Source organism: Podarcis pityusensis, assembly GCF_964106645.2.
Source record: "Podarcis pityusensis genome assembly, chromosome: 4".
NCBI classification, from domain to species: domain Eukaryota; kingdom Metazoa; phylum Chordata; class Lepidosauria; order Squamata; family Lacertidae; genus Podarcis; species Podarcis pityusensis.
Genome location: NC_138027.1, coordinates 16,096,742 through 16,117,108, shown reverse-complemented (window position 1 = coordinate 16,117,108; position 20,367 = coordinate 16,096,742). Strand labels below are relative to the sequence as shown.

At 43.4% G+C, this 20,367-nt stretch overlaps 1 protein-coding gene across 11 annotated transcripts in view; it reads right to left on the bottom strand.

Moving 5' to 3' along the window:
* FAT3 (FAT atypical cadherin 3) overlaps positions 1 to 20,367 on the bottom strand; it is a 719,557-nt gene that overhangs the window by 304,491 nt on the left and 394,699 nt on the right. For all 11 annotated transcript variants that reach the window (XR_013985096.1, XM_081001695.1, XM_081001693.1 and 8 more), the window contains 6 exons: positions 18,769 to 19,158; positions 13,084 to 13,298; positions 11,568 to 11,705; positions 6,730 to 6,873; positions 4,767 to 4,964; positions 3,060 to 3,858 (listed from right to left, as the gene is read on the bottom strand). Coding sequence is in view for 10 of the 11 variants with exons in the window: in XM_081001695.1 (XP_080857821.1) it covers positions 3,060 to 3,858; positions 4,767 to 4,964; positions 6,730 to 6,873; positions 11,568 to 11,705; positions 13,084 to 13,298; positions 18,769 to 19,158 (1,884 nt within the window). In the remaining variant the exon portion in view is untranslated. The remainder of the gene's footprint in view (positions 1 to 3,059; positions 3,859 to 4,766; positions 4,965 to 6,729; positions 6,874 to 11,567; positions 11,706 to 13,083; positions 13,299 to 18,768; positions 19,159 to 20,367) is intronic.

Here is a 20,367-nt window from a genome sequence, read left to right as displayed (position 1 = left end):
GATTACTAAGGCAGTCTATATAAAGTGCTCTGAACACCTAGGAAGTGCCTTTTGCTAAATATTATTATTAAGAGATTTGGCTATTATGTCATGTGCAGACACAGCCTACCAGCAGGAACAGGAACACCAATCACTTTTCAAAACTGGATGCTTATTATTAGATTACTGGAGTTGTAGTGGAGTGTAAGGTTCAAGCTACTGATTGCTTCTTTCAGAGTGTCAAGCTAGAAAATAAGACTCGAAAACCCAAAGCACTGCTTTCTCCCCCTGCCCTAGCCCCGGTCGCATCTTATATTTTATTTTCCAGACAGGAAAACTAACTGCTGTCATGCTTTAGAGTGACATTCTGTCAATGCTAATACTGACTTGTGACAACCGGTATTTAAACTATATTGTATACTGTGTTACGGTGTCAGCAAAGTTCCTGAACGGTTACATCAATGTCACATTACTGACTCCTTAGTTTCCACCACCATGAATTCTCCCTTCTAACTATGGCTCTCAGAATTGTTGGTGGGAGAAGAAAACTCTTAACCACCAAAACCGTAAGTCTCTAAAAGCAGAGGCTGTGGAGCCTGTGACCCAATTTTGTTGGGACTCGAACTTGCAATTGCTTCAGTCAGCATGATCAGAAATGATGGGACCTGAAAGTCTAATGACATCTGCAGAGCAACATTAAACAATACCATAACTAGGCAATACTGAATGGGCTGCCTGGGTGTGAGGCATGCCCGTAAGTGGGGTGGGTGGGAACTAGGTATCGGACATGGAGGAAAATTTTATTAAGAAAAGGTCTTGCATTTCACCATTAATCACTGGTTGAAAGGGAATATAACCAACAGCAATGATGTGCAAGATCCACAGGATTTACCGTATTTTTCGCTCTATAAGACGCACCAGACCACAAGACTGTGTTTTTGGAGGAGGAAAACAAGAAAAAAAATATTCTGAATCTCAGAAGCCAGAACAGCAAGAGGGATCGCTGCACAGTGAAAGCAGCAATCCCTCTTGCTGTTCTGGCTTCTGGGATAGCTGCGCAGCCTGCATTGGCTCCATAAGACGCACACACATTTCCCCTTACTTTTTAGGAGGGGAAAAGTGAGTCTTATAGAGCAAAAAATACGGTAATTGTTTCTGGTTAGATGAACACATTTTAAGTCACATTTTGTTTACTTCTGTGGATGCAGGCGAAAACCCTACCTTATGGACATTAATATTACCAGAGAGGGGAAACCAAAGCACTGGACCCAGTCTCACTGAGGCATCTGGCTGGGTAAACATGCTTCTGAAAAAATTTCATTACAGTCGGTGGGATTAGTTCAGAAGACTTAAAAATTAAACTTTATGGATTGTAGCCTAAAGATTTGGACAGAACCACCTACAAATCTGGATGCTGTCCAACCTGAATCAAAGTACCAAACCCCTGGAGATGCCCAAACCCTTGCTTTCCTGTCTTTCGGACTACGCGGTGTTTTGATAACTCAGTTTGCTAATCAAGGTAAACTAGGTAAAACTGCTGCACAGCTGGCCTGAATAAATAGTGAATAACCATGGCATCTGCCAGTGGGAATAGCATTCCTAGTAAAATACAAATTTCAAGAATGTTGCTTGCTTCTGCTCCAGATTTCTTGAGCTGCAAGCTGACCATTTATTTATCAGACCTGTAGCCTTGGATTTATACACTCACCTGGGAGCCACAGGGGGGTAAGGAATTGCATGTAGGTGAGTGCATGGAATTCCATGCAGGTGAGTGAGCAAGGTAATAATGCACAGACCCAAAGCCCACCTAGTCTAGCAGCCCACCAACCACATGCCTATGGGAAACCCACAAACAGGATCTGAGTGCAATGACGCTCTCTCCAATAGTGATTCACAGCAACTAGAAGTGTGGTTGGGAAGGAGCACTCCATCCTTCCGCTGTGTCCAGCATGGAAATTGAGTGGGCTGTCAGAGCAGAGAAGCTCTCTTCTCCATGCCCAGCACAGAAATACAGTGGTACCTCAGGTTAAGAACTTAATTCGTTCTGGAGGTCCGTTCTTAACCTGAAACTATTCTTAGCCTAAAGCACCACTTTAGCTAATGGGGCCTCCTGCTGCTGCCGTGCTGCCAGAGCACGATTTCTGTTCTCATTCTGGATTAGTGGAGTCTGTAACCTGAAGCGTATATAACCCAAGGTACAGAAAATTACTGGAGGGAAGACAGAGCTCTTGGTCCCTTCTCTGCCAGATCCCACCAAGCTAGCAACATTTTCCTGCAGATGAACGAGTCATTTTTTGTGGGTACGTTTCCAAGCCTCACCTCCCTGTGATGCTCACGCCCCGGAGTGTCAATTCTATAAAAAAGAAGCAGCACCCCAAAACTGTGGCACGTACGTAAATGGTGCCTAATTTTAACAGAAAGCAAATGTGCAGTATTCCGCGGCAATGATAACCACACCCCCTTCAAGAATGGTACAAAAGTTTCAGATCACAATCTCACAAGGTGGTTTATTAAAGGGGGGGAGGAGCTACATCCTTAGCATAGCATTGAGCACAGGCTGAAAAAGGTCAAGAACCCTCCTTTGCTACCAATTACTTAATGAAATGCTTTTTTGGTTTTCATTACTCCAGCAAAAAAAAAAGGGAATGAGACAAGCCCTTTTTAACTTTATCACTTGGGTCAAATGTCACCTTCTATTTGAAAATACTGAATACAGTCTGGGGCTGTTCTTACACAGCCACCCTTCATGCCCCCCCAGATTCGGCTAGAAAGCCCTATAACCTTTCTTCGTGGCACGAGGTTTACGGATCCCTTTGACTGGCCTGCCCCTGGAAACTTTGGACAGCTTTGTTCCACGGAGGTCAAGGTTCACCGGCTCCCATTTGACATCAATAAACGCAAGCCATTCCTGCTGAGCGTGAGAAATCGATTCTCAGCTGTACATTTTCCAAAAGCTCTTTTTAAACTAACTGAATGGAACTGGCTGGCGTTAGAGAAATAAAAACTATGCTCCGATGTGAGGACGGGGAGGAATGGGATTGGTGGCGGCAGGAGAGAGGGGGGCAGGAGAGACCACTCACCATTACAAGAGCAGCGTACGTTTCGGAAGAATCGGGGACACACAAAACTAATCCGCGCTGTGCTGTAGGTCATCAGGGAATGGGAATCAATAGACAGGCTTTGCTCGCAGTGCTGCTCCTGACAATCCAATCCTGAGCAATTCTTCTCCAGTATAGCTGAGACGCGGATCACATTTTCCAAGTGTCGCCTTGCATTGGTGAGCTTCTGAATCAAGTAGGCAGGCTTATAGAAGCCGCCCGTGTGCATCTGAACCGCGAACAGCATGTCGAGGTGGTTGGTGCCCGCCACGGGCTGAATACTGATGATGTGCAAGCTGTCTTGCTTCTGGGTGAGCACGGCGTTGCGCAGGGTGCGCCTGAAGCCGTGCATATGGAGCCCCACAAAATCCTCGGGGGAGACGTTCTCGAAACGGATGGTGACTGTGTTCTGAAGCATCTCCTGCATCAGCTGCTCCACGTGGACCGTCACGTCCATGGGCACCTGGAACCTCCCGTCGCTGACCGATACATTCAGGATGTACTTCCCGCTATCCAACCCGCCCAGGGCAATGATCTTCCCATCGTGGTTGTTGACCTTGAACAAGCTTTTCTGCTCGGACTTCAGGCCGTACGTGAGGATGTCGTACATGTCTTGGTCCGTCGCGTGTATCTTCCCGATGACGCCTCCTGGGAAGTCGTCTTCCATAGTGACGATAAAAATCTCCAGAGGGATGGCTGTTGGCTTGTGGATACTTTCTTCGATGACCCGGATTTGGATATAGGTGTGGGATACCTGCTGAGGTTTTCCAGAATCCTTTGCCTAGTTTGATGCATGATAAAATTGCAAAACAAAACACACCATTACTTCAAATAATGGTCGATGAAGATCCGAGCGCTCCATTTTCTGAAAGAACTTCAGAGTCTTTGCAGTACAAACTCTGATCCCAAATAAAATAATAAGGAAACACACATGCACAGGTAAATCTGCCAAGTTTCTCTATCAGTGTTCGTTGTGCAGTCCACATTAGCTTTGAAACTTGACCCAAGGCTACAATCCTAAATACACTTACTAGGAAGTGAGACTCAGCAAACTCAGTGGGAATTAATTACGAGTACCTGCGTTTCACACTTAGGATTGTGTTATGACTCTTCCTGAATTGTTGGAACTGGAAATTCATCTTCCCCTCAATAGTTTGGGTTGGAGGGTTGCGAGTGGACAGTTTCCCTGGCCCCTTACTATTTTTGCAAAGATTACCTGGAGTACCCTCTTCCCAAATGGGCAGAGCTACTTGCACACTGCATATGCAGATTGCAAAACAGGATGTATACACAGAGGCCTAACAGCCTGTGTGATCTCTGTCCCTTTTATGTAATTAGATCAGGGAACATTTGCAAAATGCATGCTCTTTTTGGCAGCAGAGTTCTGGTCCTTCCTGCTTACACAGTAAAACAGTGGCTTTGCCTGCATGTGTGACAACAACAACAATAATTAAAATCCTGCATCATTAATGTTAATCAGCTCCCAAATTCCATTTAACGTGAACGGTTTTGTAAGGTATCTGGTTAATTAGCCATCTCTACAGAATTAAAAGTGGGTAATAAAATACACAATTTTGTGCACAGTACAAGGGGGTGAAATCAGAAAGATGGCACACAGGCCTAATGAGAGGACGACAGTTTGCCATGAGAACTATTCCCCAACACTTTTGTGTACGAAGAGAACAATACCTGAATGCAGAGCACATATTCAGTTGCTTCCCTGTACTTGAAGACGACTGCAGATCGTAAGACGCCTTGCTGGTCCAATGCAAACTCTTCGCCTTCATTACCCGTCAAGATGGAAAAGGTGAAAGGGGGTCCATTGTGCAGAGAGTCTTTGTCTGTCACCACCAGCTGCAGAATGCTTGTTCCCACTGGTTTATTTTCCTTTGTGCATACACACAGTGTATATGTTAAGAAATGGGTTTTAATTATACATCTCAATGCATTTTTGCCTGCTGCATAGAATGCATACGAATGTGGGTTGCTTTTTTATGAGGGTTCTTTTGTTTGTCTGCAAAAAAATCTCCCACTTTGATTCTGCATAAGAGCAAGTTGTAGCAAAATGCCTGCTAGGCACGCTTATTTGTACTGATGGGATTGTTCTGATGTCTATATGGAGCAGGGGTGGGCAACCTCTGAACTCCCAGATGTTGTTGAACTACAACTCCCATCATCCTTGACCACTGGCTATGTTAGCCAGGGGTTGGTAGGACCTGAGAGCTCAGCAACATCTGAAGAACCACATATTGCCCACTCCCAATTCACAGCAAGATAGATAATTTTTAATTAGGGATGTAGTCACACCTACACTAAGGATAACACATTTTGGGGTGAATTAAAGGAGAGTGAATTGTCAGTGATATTTTATCACCCAAAAAGGAGGGAGCACCCCTTTGATTTTAGGCCTCTGTTGGCTGTTACTTTCTTTAGACTCTGTTCACGGCAGTGACAAAGTAATTTGCATCTGTACTGTCCCCACAACAGACCCATGTAGGGCGTAAACTGGGTAGGCAGTGCAGACCCTACAGAAGTACTGCTGGAGAAAACTACGTTTGTTGGAAGCATACATGTGAATGTGGACAACAGAGCAAGCAACTTCAAGAAGCAGACGTGCACTTGTTTCTCTTTCATCATTCAGCTGTGTGTTGCTGTACGAGTGCAAGCCAAACAGGAGCAAAGTACAGTTTGCCAAACACAACTGTGAAAATTGGAAGTGCTGAAACAGCACTTCTGACTCCCAAGCAGGGATGGGTGACACTGTCAATATCCGTTTCTATTTCTCCAGCCTTAAATTTGGTTCTTCATTCACATTTCTGCATCAGTTTGTAGTTTTTTTGTTTGTTTTTAAGTCCTCTCCTCATGAAAATTCATCAGTGAATGTTTCGCAATATACACACGTTTGTGAGCAAATTTGCGAAATATACAGATTTTTGCTAACCAATTATCCCAATTATAATGCATTTTTTTATTTTCACCAGCAATTACAGACTTTTGCTAAGATATTTCCCCTAACATAATGCATTTTATATCCCAGCCAGATGGGTGGAGAAGAAGAAGAAGAAGAAGAAGAATAGCAAAAAATTGAACACTTTCTGCTAACATGTACATATCTGTATGCATTACTAGCCTGGAGAACTGCAATGCAATGTGAAGAGAAGTGTGAATTTCGAAGAACAGTTGTGGCTTTGGTTTCTGAAAGTGTGGTTTGTTTCTGACTAGGAAAACCAAGTCTTACCCTAGGTCACATCCTTCACTTCCCATGCCAGGAGTGGGGCACCCCCAGATGCTACTGAACTCCAGTGCCAATGAGCTCTTATCACTGCACATGGGGCTGATGAGAATTGGGAGTCCAACAGTGTATGGAGGCCACAGGTTCCTCAAGTCCACTACAGGGACTTACATGGAGGTGCTCTTAGGTATATGTGGGCCTCTAGCTATTAAACTGCTACTTATGCAAATCAGTCATAAGATGGTTCCTTATCACTGCAAACATAATACCTGTTGCTAAGAGCTAAGGAATAATGTTCTTATCCTTTCCGGGGGGTAGGGGCAGAAGAGATAATTCAGTGCTGATAAGCCACTTAAATCGTACCTAAAGCATCAGATTAGGACTGGAGATTTTCTTTCTGATGTTCAGGACCAAACTTACTTGAATCACAGCTGTATAGTTGGCAGGTGTAAATACAGGGCTGTTATCGTTCACGTCAGAAATGTCAACGTTGACCGTCACAGACGCCGACAGAGGAGGAGTCCCACTGTCTCTTGCCTGTATGACTAACGAGTATCCAGAAACCTGCAAAATAATAATAATAATACATTACATCTTTAAATCAGCTTGAAAAGCCTTCAAAATTCCACCTTGGATTTGCTACTATCTGCATAGGTTTGCGTGTGGAACTGAATGAGGTAGCAATGGATGGGTGGAATTTTGTGGTGACAGAATAGAGACTGTGCCATTTAATGAGCCAGGTGGCAAATTCATCTGTCTGATTGGTCCTCTGTATAAAACAACAACAACAAAAGCACCTGCAGGGAAGCAAATAACAGTGTGGAGTTGGCTTATTCAGAAAAGGGACAGCGTCTCTCTAAAGCTTTTGTCAGTTGAGAAAAACATTCGCTCTTTCAGTAATTTGGGGGCGATTGTAAAAAAAATATTGTTGTCTTAAGGAGAAACACAGTCCTCACTCTGAATTGGCATGGAAATTTTAATATACCCAAAATGGATTGGCTGCGTGGCGCTGCGTCAACAACATGCTCATTCCTGTTTTAGGCCATACTCACAGGAAGATCATGCAGATTTTTATTTATTTATTTATTTATTTAAAAAACCCAGTGCCAAAACAGCTGTTGATTGGATAATGCACAGTCCTCAAATAGCCAATGTAATACATACATATATAATAAAAAAATGAACTCTTCATATGAGGATTGCCCACCTGTCTGCCCTGTGGGGGTGAGTATTAAGAATCACACACCCCACCAGAAAACTGAAGTGGTACAGTCCACGCTACCACCTTATGCTGATTCATGAGTTCCTTAGAAACTTTTATTGCACGCCATGTATTCTAACACAAGGCCTCATTGCATTCTCTGGCCTTTATATATCTGTGTTTCCATGCTTACTGCTGCAGTGCATATCAGACTCTGCTTTCTAAAATAAGGCAATCCATAAGCATAATGGCTCTGTGGCATCAAAATTACTGCGCCAGATGATACAAGCTGCAGATAATGGGACACTTAAAAAAAATAAACAATACAGCTCCTTGCATAAGAAATCTAGTACTGTACCAGCCATTATAAATTTAACTATAAGTTGTGCACAGGAAGCAATTTTAAGCTTCATAAGCGTCAGAAATAAACTTAGGCACAGGAATGGATTTCAAAAGGCGTTACTAAAACCACATCCAGCATAGCTACCAGCCTGAGTGCCCCTTTGGTTAAAAGCTGGAGCCTTGAGCCCAATCCTGTGAGCAGTGGCAGTCAAGCACTAGTTCCTGGCATCACGCCACTCAAAGGCACTTGTGAAACTGGAACTTGCATTCTTGGGTTCTTACCAGTCATATATGCAGGAAAAGTGCAAGGCCCTCTCTGGGACTGCAGAATGCCAGGGAAAGTCACATTTTTTAGATGCCCTCATATATAACCAACAAACGTACATTTCCCTGTATATGCAAATCTAACAGATCCTCCTCTTCTGCTTGGAGTGCTAGCTTTCACATGCAGTGGCCTATTTTTTGTTTTGTTTTAAGAAGAAGGAGCATTCAAACTCTGAGAGGTTGCAATCGAGAGATAGTCAAAGGCGCAGTACTATCCTATCTGTATTTATTTGAAAGCTAAACCCCATTAGCTTCATTAGCCTGGCCTTTGGTTTGGACTCAGTCTGACCCTTCTGTTTCCCTCCCCTTATGGTCTTGATTTATCGGCTATTTTAAAATGAGGCTGCATTTTAAATTGCATTTTAACCTGTATTTTAAATTGGTACCCCCCCCCCTTTCTCTTTTCCCCCTATTATGTTTTTACGGTGATTTTATTGGTGTTAGCCGCCCCGAGCCCAACTCTGGCTGGGGAGGGCGGGGTATAAATAATAATAATAATAATAATAATAATAATAATAATAATAATTAATGAACTATGCACTAAGGAGAACCACCCCAATGCTATTCAGTGAGGGGAGGGCCAGTTGTGACCCTCCAGGCTTCTCTATCTGTCCCTTGGGCTAGGCCACACCTCTCACTGGGACCGCTTAATACCCTAAGAGGTTTCATCCGGCTGGAATGTATCCTTGACCTCTGTTAATGCCTCCAGCTTGCCTGTATGGAGGACAGAGAGGGCTGTGTAAATGTGTTAGTTGCCCCGCCCAGTTTTGCCTCTGGCCCCGCCCACCTCCTGGAGGGTTTCCTCGGAAGGTTGCCCAGAATGGAACATGTCCTTTAGCCTGGAGAAGGTTCTCTCCCCACACCGGGTTAGTATGGCCATCAGAGAAGCAGAGCGGTGGGGTGGTAGTAGAATTGCTTGCTTGCTGATGTCTCTTTCCCCTGTTATTGTATGTAACCTGGGAAATATGATGTGAGTTGGCAGCACTTGGGCATCTCCCTGTAATATGCAATTTGGAATTTAGGCATGATTAGGAATTGCAACTTTTGCCGATTCCATTCAGAGCAATGGGACCTGTCCGTGGGATTCAGTGTTTGCTGAACCCCCACCTGATCCAGCAAAACTCCAGCATGGCTACTTCTTTCTCAAGATTATTTTTCCTACGGTCTACAGATGGCAATAAATCCACACACCCTCTGCTTCTCCTGCATTCCGCTGGCAAACTATCTGCAATGGTGATTCCAAATATTGACAGCTTTATCCAGCTGACATGTTAATACGGGCCGGATGTTTTCTTTTGCATTAAGCAGCCTTGAGGCAAACAGAATTATTTTCCAAGAGGAGGTTTTTATTTTATTTATTTATTATTAAAAAAAAACACCTGTTTGCTTGTGGAATTTAGTACCTCTGACATTACCTTGTTTGCTGGGAAAAACCAAGCAGAATTTACTTCTGTTTTCCACAATTAATAAAGCAGCGTCACTTAAAAAAAATCAAACAACTGCATGGCACACTGCAACAGAGAATCCGTGGTTTCTTTGAGGAAAAAGTGTTTGTGCATTCCAAAGACCCCTAGTCTAGACACATGCAGAAGACTAAGATGGTGGAATGTACTGTTCCATTGCTGGTGATATATGTATGTATTTGTAATATATTTTACCCGCCGATCCCCATTCTAACAGTATAATCAGGCAATGAAAAACAAGCAAAACAGTTCATACACAATTATAAAAAAACCAGTAACACAATTCCAAACAAAAGCAGACCAACACAGATTAAACAGGACAAAAGAGGTGGGTCCCACTCCTAACTATCGAAAGCTGGGGGAAAGTGGTATGCCTTTAGCATAGGAAGGAAGCTATATAATGAAGGTGCTAGATGCAACTTTGTGGGGAGGGGGTTCCACATTTTAGGGGCTGCCACAGAGAAATCCCTCTCCCAGGCCACGATTCCCCCACTTCTGAGGGTGGCAGAGCTACCAAGAGGGTGCTGCTCCCAAGAGTGACTGAAGGGATGGAGGTGGTCTTTCAGATACTTGGGATCCAAGTCATGCTGCCATGCCGAAACCGGAATCCCAGTCTAATTCCAAACCAGGTTCACACTGGTGTTTAACATGAGCACATTGAATTGGGCTGAGTTTTGGCACGGCGGCACGGCATGTATATAGATTATACATGGATGTGTATAACTGTCCTTTAGACACTACCCCATTTGGGCATTCTTCTTACTGGTGAAGACAGTCATGAAATGGAGAGGGGTGTGTGTGTGCTGGCAACCTGCACATCTCCAGCATATGACCTTCCCTCAGAGCTCTCCTTGGTTCTGCAACTCCTGACCCGACTTGCTCTGTGCACCAGGACAGGACAGAGTGTTGCTTCTTTCATACGCTTCGGAGACCAGAGGCCAAACTCATTTATTCCCATCTGTCCTGGGACCTGTAAATCCTACTGGCAACACTGGCTTCTATTATCCCCAGGGTCTTTGTGCCCCTTTTATTGTGTTTGTCCCTCCCTTCTGCTGTCAGCTAACCCTGTAGGCTCATCTTCCCACAGGAAAAGCTAACAGAAGCTGAGGACCCCTGGGATTTGTAGTTTGGGAATGCCACACACTCTTCTTTCGATCTTGGAAACTGTAGCTCTTAGAGCAGGGGTAGACAATGTAGTGCCCTCCAGAAGTTGTTGGTCTCCAGCAGTGTTTCCCAAACTTGGGTCTCTTTGAACTGTTTTTGAACTACAGTTCCCACCACCCCTGACCAATGGTCCGGCTAGCTAGGGATAATGGGAGCTGTAGTCCAAAAACTGCTGGAGACCCATGCCTGTGAAACACTGGTCCACAGCTAATCTCCATTCCTGACCTCCGACCAAGCTAGCTAAGGCTGATGGACGTCTTGAGGGCAATATGTTGGTCATCTCCGCCTTAGAGTTACAAAGAAAGTTGCCTTGTATCAATACAGGCCATTGGTCCATCTAGGCTCAGTACTGTCAACACTGGCGGGAAGTAGCTCCCCAGGGTTTCAGATGTGGCAGATTCCCAGCCCTCCCTGGAGATACCATGGGTTGAATCAAGGACTTCCTGCGTGTGAAGTGGCCTTTCCCCAGGATCTCTTATATTAACCACTGTAGTTTCTTCTTCTGAAAATCTTTTTCAACGGAGTTTTCAAACACCATTGGAAACAAGCGATGTCAAAGCTTGCTAAACACTTTAAAAAGGCATTGGTACTTTGGGGCTGATCGAAAACAAGATATATAAATTCTGGAGTATTTTCTTGTGATAATTATACTGTTGCAAGAGGGACATTTAAACACTGATGCCCGTAGTCGTAAGCAAAGCTAGCATGTGAAAATATTGTGTTTCCAAAGAAGTGGAAAAGCAATGAATCTGAGGTGGCCTTACCCTTTCTCGGTCCAATCTCTTCTTAACCTTTATAAGTCCCAAGCTAGGATCAATTGAAAACTCATTGTTCCGATCTCCATTGATTATGGAAAAATGGATCTGCCCATTGGGAGGACTGTCAAGGTCTTCAGCTATCAGCTTTTTGGAGAATGGGGGTAGGGAGGAAGAAACGAAAGTGAGAAATACGGATTCATGCATAAACAAATTCCATGGCACAATGATTCACTAGATACACATGCTTACACACTTTATTAAATAACACCATTCCAATGCATAAAATAGCTTGTATTTCCTCAGCACAAGACTTCAGCGCTACTACAAAAGGGATTAAATCTATGCATGTTCTGTGCAAATCTTAGGGAATATAACGCTGCTGCTCCTTGCTATTAATGCTCAACAAGAACATTTTTGTTAGGTGCTTGACAGTTCCAGGGCATGGAACCGGAGCAGTCAGGTCACAAAGCTCTGCAGACTTAGACTGAAGCACAGAGGGAAATGATGTGTCAGATCTTGCGGGAGGCCCAGACAGGCCTAGGAATGAGATGTGCAGAGAGACTGGAAAATTTGTATGAAAGGTGCTCCTTCCCCTATGAGTTGCCAACACTTATACCCTTATTCTTTTGTAAAGATCTGATTCCTTCTATTTTAATAGTGCATTTTCACACCCATTCAAAAGTAAGCCCCACTGAATTAAATGAGGCTTACTCCCAGGCAAACCGCATAAGATTGTAGCCTAAATCAGAAACCTGTACTGTTTCATTCATATATATATATATATATAGTGTGTGTGCGCGCATCTGTATCTATCTTTTGCGATCATTGATTTTAGCTGCAGAATTCATTTTTCTTAATGTTAGTGCTCACAACTCTGATGTTCCAACAGAAGGCAGGATGCAAATGTCTGGAATGAATTATGAAAAACTAAAGGCTGGTCCTTTAGAAAGCACTGAAAGTGAGGTTTGTATTTTGCATCAGTGGGCTAGAGGGTGGTGACCAGATATGACTAGAGGCTGGAAAGTGTTTGGAAACTCAATTTAAAATATATCAGCAGAAGACCAGTAAATACATTTTGGTTTACTCCATTTTTGCAGTAAATATGGAGCCCTGTCTCCACTTATGGAGAGAATGACATAGGCAAACCAGGTCTTTACCCAGACCGTGACAGGCACGACTCTGGAGTATTTATAACCCGAATGGTAAAAGTAATGCACTGAGTGGGAGGAGTTATGTCTCGCGGGTGGTGGTAATGCAACAGTTTCAGCCATCTCCTTGCAGACTTGCCCAAAAGGGGCTCCAGGATATATATTAGGGACCCCTCAAGATCTTGTCTTAGTGACTCCTGACAGTGCTGTACAAGAAACAGAATCCCTGCCAACGGTTCTGATGCACTTCTGAAGTTATTGAAATTACCCACCAATAAAATACACAAACAAACACTTCATGGAAACCTAGGCAAGGATTTGGTTATACTGGCTCCAAGCTGGCGTATCAATATGGTAAACGTTTCGCAACTCACCGTTATCAATGAATCGCCTACTGAGGCATCCTCGCTGATGACGGAACTGTAGACTTCTTGGCTAAATCTCGGAGCGTTATCGTTAACGTCTGTCACATTTATATTCACTGTTGCCACGGCGCTTAGCGCCGGGCTGCCCCCATCTTTGGCTTCGATGACTAGGAAGAAGTCCTTGCACGTTTCATAGTCCAGAGGTTCAATTACAGATATGGACCCTTGGAGACGGAAGAGAGAATTTCAGTAAAGCACAACACTAAGGACACACAAGCAGATTTTGAATACTGATGTTGAATACTCCAGTGACTGCAGAAGAGGCCAGGCTACACGAGGACCAGTTCTGATATACCTTTCCTTGTTTTGTAAGAAGCCTGTAAAAATTGCAGAAATCTAGGCAAGATGTTAAATTGTTTTTATAGGCAACAACTGCGGCAAGAGTATTGTTAGCCCAGAAATGGAAACAAGAAGAAATTCCGACGAAAGAAGAATGGCAAATGAAATTAATGGACTATGCAGAATTGGACAAATGATAGGAAGGATTCGAAACCTGCGGGACCAGAGATTTACAGAAGAGTGGAAGAAGTATATGAATTATTTGAAGATCAACTGCAATCAACAAATTACACTAGTAGGACTACAAGAAGTTTTGTAAGGAGAAATATACGAAGTGTTACAAAGTAGAAAAAGATAGAGATATTGGTTATGAGTTTGAAATGTAATAGGGAAGATAAGAAATGCATACTAAGTGATTAGATTAGAAAATTTTCAGACAGGATTGTTGGAAGTCAAAAAAATTGAATAAGATCTAAAAGTATGTTTAATTACTGTTGAAAATGATATGTTAAAAAACTAATAAAAAAAATATGTATTAAATTTTTCTTTTGCAGAAATCAGAGATACTATTAACTATGGTTAAGGACATAAGAATAATCCTGTTGGATCAGGCCAAAGACCCATCTATCCAAGCATCCTATTCTCACAGAAGCCAACCAGGGTAGGCAGCCTGCAAATAGCTTCTAAATCCTCATGTAAGGATGAGTTGGGCACGAGGTTTATGCAGAAATGGTGGAATTCCCTATCTTAAAGTACAGTAATATAAGAAGAACTGGAACCAAAAGAACTGTCACAGAAAGACTTCTGACCTCACCCCTCTTTGAGACATCCTCAGATTCACAGCACAAAATGAGCAATTGACTAGCCAATCTGAGTTTATGACTCAACTGTGCAGACAGGCAATGGACAACTGCTGACAAAAGCCCTGACGTATTCAGGTGGATGTCATAGGAGCCAACTCCTAGCGGCCATGGGGGCTTTGGCCCCCACAATAAAATATTTGAGGAGGCCGGGCTCCCACAATGTTGATGGACATTCCCATTCAAATTGTGTGTGCGCACCACATCATGTGATCGATTATGTGGGACAGGGCTTACCTGGCCCCCCCACAACATTTTATGCAAGTTGGCACTCCATCCAACCTCAGAAACAAGCCCTCTGTGAGGACAGACATGCACCAGCACAAAGCATCCATTTGTCATTGGTCCATGGATAAGGAGATTTCCTTTTAAAAGCCTCAATCGGGCATTTTACATAATTATAAGACAGCCTGGAATCTTCAGTTTCTGCCACCGAGCTGCTGATAAGGGAGCTGTCACACATTAATGCATAATAAATGCCTTTCCCCCTCCTTCTCTGGTGATTAAACGTCACCCCGGCTATTTTATTATCTTCCTGCCTTCATTGTAAAATACAGCTTTAACCATTATTTTCCGTACCCATTCCAGGGGTGTTGATATGCTAATGCCATTAAGCTCTCCTAAATAATAAACCTTAAGGTGCACTTGAGTAGCATTTTTTTAAAAAATAAAACCACACACTTCAGGGTAAGAAATGAGTTTTCATGACCAAGGGAAGAGAGGAACTGCCAGACGGAGGAATATAGAGAAAGATCAACTCATTATTTTAGGCCAATGGTTCTCAAAAGGAAAAGACAGACCCTATAGACATGTGGAAATAATTTGCCTGGAGAAGCAAAAGGTTGTCACTCCTTGGTATATCTTGATCTGATCAAGAAAGGGCACTTGCCCAAACCAATGGGATTCACAGCTACAATATGTGGTTATGGCCTGCTGTTTGTACTTTCTGGAGACAAGTGAAGACATTTTTCAAATTTTTCAAAGTGCTGGTGCTTATCTTTCAAACAGCTTGCAACCTGGCATGAGGGGGACACCTCCTCTCATATGATCATCCATGGAGACCCTCCTATTGGTGCCCACACTATCAGAAGCGAGGGAAACCTTTTTGGGTTGTGGCACCATGCTTGTGGAACTCTCTTCCCAGGCAAGCTCACCTGGTGCCTGTCATATAAAGGTAAAGGGACCCCTGACCATTAGGTCCAGTCGTGACCGACTATGGGGTTGCGGCGCTCATCTCGCTTTATTGGCCAAGGGAGCCAGCGTACAGCTTCCGGGTCATGTGGCTGGCATGACTAAGCTGCTTCTGGCGAACCAGAGCAGCGCACGGAAACGTTGTTTACCTTCCCACCAGAGTGGTACCTATTTATCTACTTGCACTTTGACGTGCTTTCGAACTGCTAGGTTGGCAGGAGCAGGGACCGAGCAATGGGAGCTCACCCCGTCGCAGGGATTCGAACCGCCGACCTTCTGATCGGCAAGTCCTAGGCTCGGTGGTTTAACCCACAGCGCCACCCACGTCCCTTGGTGCCTGTCATATAACCTTTTCATTAACCTGGGTTTTTAATCTCTTAATGCGTTTTTAAACTTCTGCTCTGATAATGTTCAGCGCTGCCTTTTACAGCTGCAAACAGGTGCTTTATGAATTATTACAAGCCACCCTGACAGTTCTGAAGGTCAGGACAGAAGTGTTTTAAATAAAATCAATAATAAATAATTTACTGCACCAAACTAGGTTTTCTGGAATCCCCCCTGTATGTGGGTCAAGGGCTATTTCTCCCTTTCTCTTGCTTTGGTAACTACAATAGGGTGGCTGAATATTGACAAATTGAGTACACGGTTCTGTAGGACCCAGAAGAAGACGGGGAGGAAAAATTGGTTTGCTTCACATTTTAATGTGACCCAAATCCACATTTCCTGCACCAAAACGCAAAAAAATAAATAAAATGCAGCTTTCCTTCAGAATCCACACTTCTTTGTATTTTGTGATACAGTTCTCCAGCCAAAAGTTGTGTATGAATTTGTGTACATTAGGAGAATTGTGCACAAAAATGCACGTTAGTGAAAATAACATACGAAGATGCACTATTGGGGGAAACTACTGTTATTCTTCCTACTGTAGACCTTCCTTTTGCAACAAGCCTTTCAAGTGGAGCTGGTTATCTCAGTCTGTATCTGCACTGGCCTTAATTTATTTATGTTTTTATTGTTAAAAGTGAAATAATAGATCAAGTATATATTACACAAACATGTGTGTGTTAGGTAAAAGGTGTGTATTACACAAAACTACAAAGAAAAATGTCTGTGTTTGTGGAGATGTGACAAATTTTCATGTGAACTTTAAAAACGATTTCAAACAGATGTTGAAACGAGGTGAGCCAAACTTAATGAGAGAAGCCAAAATCGACAGATTCAGCTGCCATGAGCCTGAAGGTATGAACCTGGTCAATTACACCATGCCAAAGTGAGGGGAAATGTAGGCCAGCAAAGTTGGCTGAAGGATGAAAAGACAAAACCTGAAAGGATTTCACAATGCATTTTCAGTTTTTCCTAAGCACTGCTATCTGCTGATTTCAGTAAGGATTAACTGGCAAGTCCATTTTACTCTTTGCTGTTTGACCTGACAGAGGTATGATTAAGTCACTGACAGCTCACTGATGTCCCCGGATTCTAAAAAAAAAAAAAAGGAAAAGGAAATTGAGATTTTCACCTTGAAGGCCTCTATGCCAGGTGGATTGAACAAAGAATGAAACTTGTGTCCTATATTATAGTTTATACTGCATTTGTATGCTAAATGTATAGCATTGAATTGTCAGTTATTTTAATCATTGGCCATTGTGGCTATTTGAATTACGGTGTTATTAATTTCTTTTCCTCTGTCTAGTCGAAAGTTTCTCAGAAATGGCTTCATCTTCACCCAGGTGTTTTATAGGTGTGGGAAGATTTTCCATTGTGTTCACAATTAACTACATCATTGTGTTAACTTCTGACTGATGGTGGTAGGCACATGTCGTTATGCTACCCTATAGCTTCTTAAGGATTTTTCGAAAATAATTATCCTCCTCACTAGGATATATATACTGAAACTAGAAACTAAAGGGGTAAGCATTATCTGGCCTTCTGTAAGACTGGTTCTGTATGTCAGTATACCTACTTTTTATAATTCCAAGTATTTATGTTGTTTCAGTGCATGATTTAAACACCTTGACTTTGGACAATTATACTGAAGCCTATGGGCAATTGATGAGATTGCATAATGTATTGGGAGAGTTAAAACCTGGTCTCCTAGATCCGAGTGCAACACTTTAACCACTACCTCACAATGGCTCTCCGTGATAGTATTACCACAGAAAAGCATTTAGATGCACATTTTATCTCCATGTACCTATTTCTGAACACATTCCAGCCTGTTATGCTTTTAAAAACATACTTTGTTATGTTTTTTGAGCCAAGAACTGTTATCAGACGATCCAGAGAAGTATGAAATCCAGAGGATAATTGATGTTCCAACTGGCAGATTAGTTCAGGAGATGCAAATTAAGGTTGGTTCACTTACAAATGCAGAACAAACTTATCCTTGATCTCTAGCATGTGCTACATGCCAAAAAGTTTGCATTTTGAATGTTGATACACCATGAACCATCATTGGTCAATGCCAGTTCCACCCATATGTCATATGATAACAGTAATATTAGTAGGGTACTTTATAGGATTGTTGCAAAGAGTACTTTACAAAAGCATGTGAATATGATCAAAGTAATACACACTTGGGCTCCATGATCACTGCAGATGGTGACAGCAGTCACAAAATTAAAAGACGCCTGCTTCTTGGGAGAAAAGCAATGACAAACCTAGACAGCATCTTAAAAAGCAGAGACATCACCTTGCCAACAAAGGCCCGTATAGTTAAAGCTATGGTTTTCCCAGTAGTGATGTATGGAAGTGAGAGCTGGACCATAAAGAAGGCTGATCGCCAAAGAATGGATGTTTTTGAATTATGGTGCTGGAGGAGACTCTTGAGAGTCCCATGGACTGCAAGAAGATCAAACCTATCTATTCTGAAGGAAATCAGCCCTGAGTGCTCACTGGAAGGACAGATCCTGAAGCTGAGGCTCTAATACTTTGGCCACCTCATGAGAAGAGAAGACTCCCTGGAAAAGACCCTGATGTTGGGAAAGATGGAGGGCACAAGGAGAAGGGCACAACAGAGGCCGAGATGGTTGGACAGGGTTCTCGAAGCTACCAGCATGAGTTTGACCAAACTGCGGGAGGCAGTGGAAGACAGGAGTGCCTGGCGTGCTCTGGTCCATGGGGTCACGAAGAGTCGGACACGACTAAACAACTAAACAACAACAACAACAACAACACACACAACACAACACAACCAGTCTTCTGCTGCTCCTGTTATGTCTTCTTTTCCTTTCCTGAACCTTCAGGGTAGAAATTTAAACTGTAAAATTTAAATACTTTTTAATGACACTTTCCCTCCCTTACATACCTGTCTTTGAATTGATCCTGAATTTCCCCTTTTCATTCCCAGACCTGATGATGTAGGTGATCTCTGCATTTGTACCAATGTCTTTGCTTGTGGCAAAAACGGAGAGAACTTCAGCACTGGGCGAGGTGTCCTCAGGCACCGAAACAAGGTAGTCTCTCCTCTCAAAGACAGGAGGGTTGTCGTTAATGTCCAGAACCGTAATGGTCACCGTGGCGAACGAGGACAGGGTCTGCACAATGCTCTGGTCTGTGGCTTTGACAGTGACATTATACGATGGCTGGAGTTCTCTGTCCAATGGATGCTCCAAGATGATGATTCCCGAGGATTTGTCCACAGAGAAGAAGCCACCTGAAGAATCTGCTAGGGAATATACAATCTTTCTGTTCACACCTAAGAAGAAAAGATGAAGAAACAGAAGATGTTGTTAATTAAGGAGACCAATGTTGTAACATCTGCCCTGTGAGAAATAAGAGTCCAGAAGGGAGGTAATCATTTCAGCATTTCATGAGACGAGATCCAATTGTGCTTGCATTTCAAAAAAGGACACAGAGACACAGAAACATGAACAGAGCCCATGTTGAACAGAGCAAGATGGTGGTGGGTGAGGGCAAGGTGGCAAACTGGAATTCCCAGAGGCCAAGTGTGATGTTAACATATGAAAGTGCTGGAGGGGAAATAGTTAAACAGGTTACCCAATCAGGACCCAGGGGGTGGAGTCAGAGGGACTATAAAACCAGCTCTGGGAGGGGTGAAAGGGGGGAGTTCGTTGGGTGGTTGGTTGGAGTGGGAGTGAATTGGGATAGAGTCTGTGGGTACGTTGGGTGAGTGTAGTGAAATAAGCTGAGTCAGGAACAGTTAGGGGCTTGGAAGACAAGTATATATCTGAGAGGTGGTTTAGTGAGTGGGAGCAGGTAGCAGAAGTTATAGGACTGGATAGGCACCCCATGACTGTAATTGACCGAGACCGTTTATGAAACCACACGCTTGTTAAACTGCAATAAATAAACAGAAGTTTATGTTCCAATTTAACCCTGACTGGACTCAGTATTGTACCAGGTAGGGCCTGGGTGGTGGCAGCGAGAAATAAAGTGGTGGCACAGGGATCAGTAGACGGTGAAACGTCCGGGGACCCTGTGTGATCGCCACACCAAGTTCCTGCACCACTGAGGCAGCTGAAGGAGCCTCAGGCTGCACGGTGGTATGCTGAGGTACCACCTGGGCAGCCTTACAAGCTCTGTCAGTTGACTTGGCACCCAGTCAGGTGACCCAGGGAGCTAATACAATGCCACCTTTAGGACATGGTCTGTCCCTCAGCTGAAGCAAATTGTTTCCTAGTGTGATAATGTGCCAGACAAGAGGACATGATTGCTCCTCACCCTGCCTCTGCAATGTAACCTTTTGCGCCTAGCTTGAAGTGCCACTCATTAGTTACAGAACAAGACTACTACTTCTTCTTCTTTTTTTGCCTGCTTTAGACTACACAGACTGCCAAGCCAGGGGGCTGACAGCTTGTTCTCTCCTCTGATCCCTGTACCGCTTGGGATACCATTCCCATTGAACTGTGACACAGAGCTGTCTTTGGTCATCCCACCAGAACGT